Here is a 10,229-nt window from a genome sequence, read left to right as displayed (position 1 = left end):
TGTGAGCTCAGGGATAGGGGGTGGGGGGGAAGAGAGAGGGGGAGTTTAGCAACATTAAAAGCCAGAGCAAGCAAACTTGGATGAGCCAGTCTATTAAATGTGTCTAAAAACCATAAAAAAAACACTAAGCTGTGTGAGATTTGAGCCTCGGTTAGCTGCAACACTGTCTCTGCTGTGGGGTTTAGGCTGCTAGCTACCTTATCTAACCCTAAATACACACTACGAGCCCAAACACAGCAGAACCGGTCTCTCATTTAGCCTTTCTGTTACTCCCCACACCAGTCGCTCAACCTCGCACTCTTGGACACCAGTTTATCATAACGCTTGTGTCGGTAGCTCAGCGGTTAGCCAATAGCAGCTGCACTGGGTTGTTGTGATAGTTGGCGGTGTTGCAGCTGAGCTAGTTAAGCAAAGGCTTAAACAATGGCTTAAAAATAAATAAATAAATAAATAAATAAATAAATAAATACAAATTGCTTTTTGAGCTTCCAACACCAGTGGCTGGACCCGTATTGGTCATTATTATCTAAATGCAGCTCCAAAGAGCTTACTAAGGCCTTTAGAAGGAAGGTTGTAGATGCAGAGGAGTCTGGGAAGGGATTTATAAAGAAGAATGATTAGCATTTCGCTGTTTCACAAATAAACCCACATAGCCAGGTCAGGCCATCCAAGAGCAGGCCTCCGATAATCCTAAAAGGTCATCACCGGACCAACGGGTAGATCCTGTGCTACAGTGGATGTCAAAGTACAGCATCCACCATCAGAAAGAGGGAAAACTGCACGAATTTGATTTGCATGGGAGGCGAGCAAGGAGGAAACCCTTGCTGTGCTACTTACTTATTTATTATTTTTTTGTACATGACCATACAGCAGAAATTAATAATCAGAAAATTACCCCCCTCAGTTAAACAGCTTGGTATGGAGAAAGTAGCCTGGCAACCCCGAAGCAAACAAGCTTTAAATTAATAATAATAATAAAAAGTTTTCAGACATTTATTCAATGCCACTGTTGAGCTACAACACTTAGGCACAAGCTGAACGCCAGCTTACTCAAGGGCAGAGGGTTGCTAAGGGAGCTGGTGGGTGGGTGTTGGGGGGGAGGCAGCCGTGTTGCGTGCTTTAATTGCAACATGGTAAACAGTTAACGCGTGTGATTGTTTTGAGGCAGTGAATCGAAAGCAGCGAGTCCCTCTTAATTAGCTAGGCGGCAGATTAGGCTTTATTAAATTCAAACACAGGATCAGAGCAAAGTTCAGCCTCCCCAGTGCAAAAGCAGCCGCAGATAGCGCACTCGAACACACACACACACACACTCGTATGTGCGTGCACACACACGCACACTCCACGCTCACATTTTAATTGCTTCAGTAATGGTCCGAGCTCAAGCCGTATTCTTTTCCAGTCCTTTGGGTAATCAGTTTTGCACCGGTGACAGCCAAGCTAATCACTACACAAAAACAGCAGCAGCAGTAAACAATAATAAGCAATATCTGAGTTTTGTTTTTCCTTGGGTTTTTTTTGTTTGTTTGTTTGTTTATTCTTGATACAATTTGGGGCGTTTAAGCATTTATTGAATTTTACAGCTTAAATAAACGCCACATTTCAACCAAAACCATCGTATTTACCAAAGTATTTACAACAACGTCCAAAGCCACCTGAAGACCCACACTTGCTGCGAATGCGCCGGCTATGGAAACCACACCCTGAAAGTTTATATAAAAGAAACATTGATAAAAACACAGAGCACGAGCACTGCAGTACTGCCTAGATGGACTTTACGATGACATCATCTGTCGTACTTGTTATAAGAGTTCCTCAAACCGCCGCTGCGACAGGCAGGATGTCCTGTGACCGAGGTTTCGGTTCTGTGTAAGTGCCAAAAAAATGGGTTTGAAGAAGACGTCGCCGCCTTCACAGTCTGTATGAAGTCCCGCAGTTTGTTAGACCTAACCCTCTTGCATATGGTCGGGAATGCTGTTCCTCCCCGGACCGTCAAGTCTGTTCAGAGGGTTGGAGAGGACCTAGGTGGGACCTTCGGGGGCGGGAGGGAGATTTGAATGAGGCAGGAGGAACCTTCTGACCTTTCGAGAGCACAAGTGCGGCAGTAGAAGAGCATGTACAGATGTGTTGAGGATTGCGAGGCTGGAGATTCTCAGGGAGGAGGAATGAAGGGAAGGGAAGCAGGGGAGGCTTTCAGCAAACCTGACAAGACGGGAGAGAAGAGTACAAACAGTTAGAACCTGTTTATATACAGCAGCAAAACAGCAACAGGCTCCTGCAGGCCGTCCTTGCTGCACTACAACCCCAGGTATCAGTCTGAAGGGGGTGTAAGTACTTTTTAAAAAGTTTGACATGCACTTTAACAATTGTGTTTCAAAAGACCCAATTTCCCAAAATCCAAATTTTCCCAATTACCCAACCAGCTTATAAGTACTTCCCCTATTACATATAATGCCCTCAAGACTGGGAGGTGCAAAGAGTTGAAAAGAAGTGGTGGCTGGCTGCACATGTCAAAGAGCTTGGAGGAAAGCACCGGGTACCCAGCTCCTATGCATCGGCTAGCAGACGCCAGTGCCGACTAGCATCACACTGGCGAGAGGGAGAGCTAGGCCAACTGTGCTCACTCAGGCTCTGGCTGCTGATGGCAGGCAGCATGACCCGGGATAGGAATCAGCGATCCTCAGGTCATGGTAGTGGTGCCTTAGTTGGAGCAAATCCTCTACAGGCCTTTTTTGTACAAACTCTGCACAGTATCAAATTATTAGCAGAATTTAAAACACTGGTTTGATCGCCCTAACAAATTATTTAATTAACCCTTTAAACCCTGTGCATAGGGCCACACTTCAGTTCTTCTCTCTCAAAACGATGACATCACTGCCACAATGAGCATTAACAGTTTTACCAACCCTAAAATAGAACCCTGAGGGACTCAACAAAACATATGACCATAAACACTTTGCACAGTTTCTGTATTATGATTACTACATTCAATTCAAATGTTTCATAGAAATAAACAGCAATTGTTAATTAAACAACATTTCCCATGTTTTTAATTGGGGATCGGCACCAATTTTAAAAATAAAACAACATAATTTAACCAGGTTGCAAAAATTGTTGCATTACACTGTACATCACTGCCATGTACGTCTTGTATCGTAATTTGTGCCGTACGTGAATCTGGCAGTTCGTTACAATGAGTCCCATTTTCATGATAGACCAACAGAAATACTCCAAATCGAGTTTAAATAAATAGCTCCTCAACTCTGTTATGCATTATAATAATAATAATAATTATTATTATTATTATTATTACATAATCCTACCAAAATAACTAATGAAACGTCAACACTGGATGAGGTCATTAAGCAGACATGCGGTCACACACAGATGTTCAGTGCTGACTACAATACAACAAAAAGGCCAAAAGTGACGAGTGCAGTGTGGTACAGGGGTGTACTCACTTTTTGGTCAGGCAGCACAGGGTTGCCCTGCAGGTGGGAGCTGAGCAGGGCGGACCCGGGCCGATCGTGCTCACAGAAGATGGTTCCGTTAACGTAATGGAAGCGATCGCCAGGGACCAGCCGGTTTCGGCACGTCGCACAGGAGAAACACTGGAGCAGGGAGGAAGGGGGATCAGCACTTAGTATAGCACTTAATAAGAGCACTTTACTAGAAATGGTAATTAGCAGAGCTTGTAGAGGGCCTGAGAAAGACTACAGTGTTGGCGGTTTTAGCTTGGCGTGGCATAATGCATTTCCAGAGACCGCACAGCAGTGTTTATGCTGTAACAGATACGCTGAAGCATTCATCAGCGGCCTGTTATCAAATGTGGGGGCCAGTTAGTGACACCACACCGCAGGACTCCAGCTATTAAAGAGAGCATAACTCACATTTCTTATATTTTATTATCCTTCCTTGAAGTGCACAGTGGATTTAAGCAAGCGGTTTGTGTTACAGCACCTTAAATATGAATGCAAGAGACATGAGCTCTGTCCTGACTGGCTGTGCTGTATTGTGCCTCATTCAAAAAGCACTCGTGAGAACTGCTGTTTGAGTGGGCGGGGCTAAACTGTGGTAGTTATGTGATATGTAAATTAACATGTTCTTGTGACAGAGAAATGGTGTGATGTAAAAACTGTCCGTTTTAAAAGCCAAGTTTCCATATATGAACAGCATGAACCATCTAATTTTTACATACGTCTATCCACAGTAGGGGCCCTTTAGGACATACCGGCCCTCATTTCCATAGTCATAGCTAAAACTCAAATGGAAGGAATAGGGAAAGCCCCTTCTGGAAAACCCAGTCTGGGAAGTTTCTCCTCAAACATATTTTCTCTGGAATTAATCAAAACACATTTGCACAATTTCCTCTTTTACTTCCAATGCAGTCAAATCAGCCAAGACGTGTTTGTTGTCCGAGTTTTGCTTCTTTAGCTTTGCTGAACTGGACAAGCCTCAACAAGGCTAGTGTAACCAACACGTGATTAAGGTCTTGGACACCCCAAAAGAGACACTTTTGACTGTTGTAGAACCTGGATTACATCTAGGCCTGTGCTGGTAATATGTACATGGTACGGTACACTGCTAAAGCTCTAATGCACAGTACAGGGTCTGCATCAGAGTTAGGGAGCGTCTGAAAACTATCCAAAGAACGTGTTGCTTCTGTTCTCATCAACAGCTCTGCAAACATATCTGCCGAAGCCTTTAGAAAAAAAATCAATAGCAAGAGAAGAAGTCCTTTAGAGACAGTACCATCCAAACAAACATATCTTCTGGTAGTTTTTAGACTGTCCCTTACTCCTAAGTGGCTGCGGAGTGACTGAAAGCATACGAGTTGAAGCTTAATTTCGCAAATAAATGAAAATAAACAACAATGATGATACTAATAGAAATAATGACAGCAACATGTCTAGTAATGAAAAAAAAAAATTATTATTATTATTATTATCGTCGTCATCGCGGTCATTTATAGACGCTCCCTGACTCTAAAGTCACCACAGGAGTGAGAGTAATGCAGAGTTCGTACATTATTTTAGCCCTGATTTTCCGCTCGGCAGCAGGCTTTGGAAGTCGACAAGAAAACCATCAACTTGGGGCACAAAAATAGTTTCCAGATTGCTATGTGTCAATTGTTCAACGACACGACCTGGCCGGCTCGCCAATGCGCGCAAAGTTTTTCTGTCGGGCTGCAGCCAATGAGAACGCAAGGAGAGAGGCAAGCCGAGGAAGAAGCGAAAAGTTCCTTGGAGCAAAGACATGGACGAGAAGTTCGTTGAACTTTGGCTAGAGCACCCACAGCTTTTTCATGCTTCTACCGGCCTGTACCACAACAGGGTAGAGAAAGAGAAGCGGCAGAGATTCTATTCAGCAGCCAGGTTAGCTCCTTCATCATATCATACTGAGGAGAGTCAAACATTTTTGCGTCATCCTCAGTCACTTCTCGTGTGTGTTGCACAGACTCGTCTGCAATAGATCGAGAGGTGTGTAATTTAAACACTACAGCGACCTGACTACTACAAGTCGTGTAGCGTGTAATGGCGTAGCCATAATGGCGCGAGGTGAAGCTTAATCTTTGTCAAGAGAACATAAACTACCCATGATATTGCTATCATTACTTCAACCACCAATAACTACCAATACAGATGATCCAAATACCACCAATACTGATACTACCTCCACCTCCACCACCAACAGCGATAATAATAATAATAAAAATAGTATAAATAATGACAGCAAATATTTTCTCTAGTAATTTGTAGACACTCCCTGACTCTAAAGTGGCCATAAAAGTGAATACAAGAGTTACTGTTGCTGCTGTAAATAAAAATAATCATAATAAATAAATTGTAATAATAATAAATAAATATTAGTAGTAGTAGTAGTAGTAGTATTTATTTATTTATTACTACAATTTATTTATTATTATGATTATTTTTATTTACAGCAGCAACACTAACTCTTGTATTTACTTCCATGGCCACTTTAGAGTCAGGGAGTGTCTATAAATGACCAAAAGGAGAATCTTTGATAATAATAACTATCAAAGATTCTCCTTTTGGTCATTTGTAGACACTCCCTAACTTAACTGCCACCAGGCCCAGGCCTAGTTACTTCAATCACTAAACAAGCAAACCTCCAACACCAAACATGCCTCGGCTAATCCACTACATTTGGAAAATTGTGCAAATTTGCTGGACTCCCAAAGCATTCCTTCTACCCATGAGAATCTGGTAGAGGTCTGGCCGCTATGTGAGGAAGGTTAACCGTGCTTTTGCTTTGCTGAGTTGATGTAAACTGAAAGAGAGAGTTATCCACTGACCTTGAGGTGGTAGACGTTGCCCTGTGCTCTCATCACCATCTCACTGGCAGGAATGGACTGGCCACATGCACTGCATGCACCTGTATGCCCGAACAACCTGAAACGCACACATACACACATACACAGACAGGAGTTATCAGAAGTACCAGTCATTGCACTTAGGGACTCTATTTCAGCACCAGCAAGATAGTTTCCATATAATGAGCACATCATTAGACGTGCCATCCTTATCCTATCAACACTTAGCATATCACGGGTCTATTTATCTGAAATACTTTGAAGCTGCATTTCTGTCTTCTGTGCCGGCATTTGAGTCGACATCAGAAGACGCCACAGTTTGCGCTGAAGTGCACCCAGCACATGGAAATGAGTCTGATGCAAATCGAAGTAAAAACAGCGTGTCAATCAGCACAGACTAGCACGCTACAGACAACTTCAGACGGATTATTTGCATTGTAAATCAGGAACCCGTCACAAGGCTTATGTCCCTTGTTCTGGTATTAACACATTTTTCTATACCTATATAGACAAAAGTATTGGGACACCTACAGGAGTTTTTTCACCACCCAGTTCTAAACCCATCGGCATTAATATGGAGCTGGTCCCCCTTTACTCAAAGCTCCAACAGCAGCAGGTCTGGAGCTCTGCAGTTATTGAGTCAGCAGAGCGTTGGAGACTTTTCTGTACTCTGCTCTGAGCTCAGCACTCGGCCCTGAGACCCCCGCTCTGTAACTTTACGTAGTCTAAAGCACTCGGTGACTGAGCTGCTCTCTGTGGTTCCTCCTAAACGCTTCCACTGTTTAATAATAATAATAATAATAATAATACTCACAGCTGATGGAGGAAGATCTAATAGGGAGGACATTACATGCATACAGAACCCTGCTGGAGTTCGGGGAGCTCTTTAGGACCACCCATTCTTTCACTAATGTGTGTAAGAAAAGCAGACTGCATGCCTAGGTGCTTGATTTTACACACCAGTGGCAATGAGATCGAATGAAACGCCAGAATTCAATGATTAATAGGTGTCCTAATACTTTTGTCCATATAGTATACTTGCAAGAAAACAAAAAGTGGTGGTCGTGGTGATCCCCCAAACCCCATCACATCACGCTGTTCATTAATAAATAATATAACACTCCCATGAGGTGAGCTCTGGGGATGTTTAATAGTTATGACCATGATTTTTGCCTGAACTATCGTGCCAAGATCAAATGGTAGAACACAACAACGTCAAGCAGCAGCATCTGACCTGATGTAGTCGGCCCTGCAGAGGATCATGCCCCCTTTGCTGTAGCAGGTGGTGCCAATCTCGCCCAGCTGGGCCTGGCAGCATGAGCACTTCAGGCAGCGCGTATGCCAGTAGCGCTCCATGGAGAAGAGCAGGAAGCGGTCTGCGATCCGGCCTCCGCACCCTGCGCACGCCCGAGACTGGCACACACCTCCTGGGACCTGGCTGTTCACCATACCTGCAGGTGATACACAGTCAACATTAAACCCAATGTGAACAGAAGCAGTGAACATTACAGGAGTATGTAGTGGCAGTCATACAGAATCTTTCGCTTTTCTGCTTTTTGACTCTGCAAATCAGGTGTTTTTTTACATTGCATCCAAATTTCATGATGAATGGACCAATAGAAACCACCTTCTCCTGTAAAGCTGCCATTTTGGAGACCCAAGGTTTTTCCCTGTGACATATGATGTACTAAACACCAGATATACAGTGTACTGTAACACACACAGTAGATCTACAGTGAACGTGTGAGATGATCTTGTCCTTCTAGTCTTCGCTTCTCTGTGTTTCAGCATCACTGAAACACAACTGCTTTTAAAAGGCGCTATTTTGATACCCAAGGTCAAGCTGGTCCTCAACCCTGGTATAATAAAGGGCTTTTATGAGGTGATTAGCTGGATCACCTGCCTTTGAGCATTTAAAAAATATGCAGGACCAGCTTTGGGAAACACTGCACTGCATTAGAACCAACCTTGGGTTTTAATGCCTTTTCAGGTTCAAGCAATGGACTTTATGGACGACTCAGGGAGTAGGTGAACTGCTGAAACACTGCTGAACAGACTGGACACAAGAGAAGATGGATGGTCATCTACAGCAGGCCTGATTACACCCATCACATACCAGCTTTATGCACCTACGGGAACACCTGTGCGCTTTGAAATGGGCAGGTCTGTCAGTTTAGGCATAGAAGAAAAAGAAAAGTCTCTAAAGCTGGTCATTAAAGCGTCCAAGTTAGGATTTATTATAGGTGGGTCTGTCAAGTTTGTGATGAAGGGACCAATAGAAATGCTACATAATTACTTTGAATAAAATCTTTACTTTGACTGAAATTAAAAGTTGACATTTTAGAGATCCAAGGTTTTCGCCTGAGAGCAAGGCTATGCAAATGTAACCCTATGCTGAGGCCACAACACTGATAAACACATGGGAAACAGGCCATCATGCGCTACTTACCTGCGTTCAACGGCAGCACCCCATCCCAAGTTTTTTTATATATAATAAAAAGTGTTATATATATGTATGTATGTATTTATTTATTTATTTATTTATTCATTCATTCATTCATTTATTTATTTATTTATTTATTTATTTATATGTGTGTATGGTAAAAAAAACTTGGGATGGGATGGGGTGCTGCCGTCAATAATATATATAATAATATATATAATAATTGGTCACTTTGACCACTGATCATGAAATGTTTTAACAACGTAAAGAACAGTCAGGTTCAAATTATGTCAAAAAGGGAAACACCAGGGTGGTAATACTACTACTACTACTACTACTACTATTATTACTACTACTACTAATAATAATAATAATAATAAAATACTGGGCTGACGCATACAGAAAATGTCATCAGATTTTATCGACTCTAATCAGTTGCATTACGAATAAATGAGTCTAACGTTCTCGTGCACCCCTATGCTTTGTTCTTTTACAGATTATAAAACCCACAGATATGAACCTCTAATTTCATTCTCAGAATTGATCAGTAGTTATTCAGATCCTCAAGACTATGGTCCAAATCTAAAACTCTGACAAAGGCCGCTCTGAGGACTCCCAGGTCTGTCCCTAATGCCAGAGACAATACAAGACATTAAACAAGAGGTGATGCTGCATATCAACTCATACTGATATTAGAACTAGACACTGAATCATTATCGTCCAGGCAGATAAACAGCAGGACGCTAATGCATTTATGTAACAGGCACAAGGCAGCTGGGTCAAATTAAAAATAAAATAAAAAGTCAAATAAAATCAAAATAAAGAGCATTTTGAATTAACTTTACTTCATATTTTCTTTTCCCAAAATGATGAAAGGAAAACGCTACATCAGCCAATATCATTTCGTGGTGCACACTGGTGCCCAAGATTTCACAATAAACGAACCAGTGAGGAGAAATGCTCCAACAGGACTTGCCTTCCATTGAAAGTTAAGGCAGCCTTTTCTGATTGATGAGCATTTACAAGATTGGAGATCTGTGGCCCCCCGAAATTGCAAAAGGAAAAAAACACAGCATGCAAGATCATTTAGTAGGTACCTTAAGCACATTCAGCCACCAAGTGAATGACTGAATGGTGTTTGGCTGCAAAATGACTGATCCCAGAGCATCTCAGCTTCTCCTGAGGGGGTTGCTGAACAGACAGCCTCAGTTCTCCAAGTGTAACACATACAGAACCAGGGGATTACCTCTGATAAACTGCCTGTGAGCTGCACAACTAGCTACTACTGCTGCTGCTGCTACTACTACAGTCCATCAGCTGAAGCAGTAACAGCAGCAGCATCAGCAGCATCAGCATCAGCAGCATCTGAGGGAGTCAGCTAGTTAGTAACTACTTCAGACCTGAGGCGTGTTCTCACTCTGGTAAACACTGATGTAAGCAAGAAAACAG

General features: G+C 42.5%; 1 protein-coding gene and 1 non-coding gene across 2 annotated transcripts in view; one reads left to right on the top strand and one right to left on the bottom strand.

The window, feature by feature from the left end:
* Window positions 1-1,067: 1,067 nt before the first annotated feature.
* LOC140556993 (LIM domain transcription factor LMO4-B) overlaps window positions 1,068-10,229 on the bottom strand; it is a 9,509-nt gene continuing 347 nt past the window's right edge. The window contains exons 2-5 of the mRNA XM_072681117.1: window positions 7,572-7,788; window positions 6,320-6,416; window positions 3,462-3,611; window positions 1,068-2,202 (exon numbers count right to left, since the gene is read on the bottom strand). Of these exons, the coding sequence (XP_072537218.1) occupies window positions 2,194-2,202; window positions 3,462-3,611; window positions 6,320-6,416; window positions 7,572-7,786 (471 nt within the window). The 5' untranslated portion in view covers window positions 7,787-7,788 and the 3' untranslated portion in view covers window positions 1,068-2,193. The remainder of the gene's footprint in view (window positions 2,203-3,461; window positions 3,612-6,319; window positions 6,417-7,571; window positions 7,789-10,229) is intronic.
* LOC140557865 (small nucleolar RNA SNORD90) lies at window positions 5,981-6,083 on the top strand. Its single transcript, XR_011979857.1, has one exon. It is a non-coding gene; the product is annotated as a small nucleolar RNA SNORD90 (small nucleolar RNA).

Source organism: Salminus brasiliensis, chromosome 6 (assembly GCF_030463535.1).
Source record: "Salminus brasiliensis chromosome 6, fSalBra1.hap2, whole genome shotgun sequence".
Classification (NCBI taxonomy): domain Eukaryota; kingdom Metazoa; phylum Chordata; class Actinopteri; order Characiformes; family Bryconidae; genus Salminus; species Salminus brasiliensis.
Note: the sequence above shows the minus strand (reverse complement) of the source record. Positions and strands in the feature narration are given on the sequence as shown.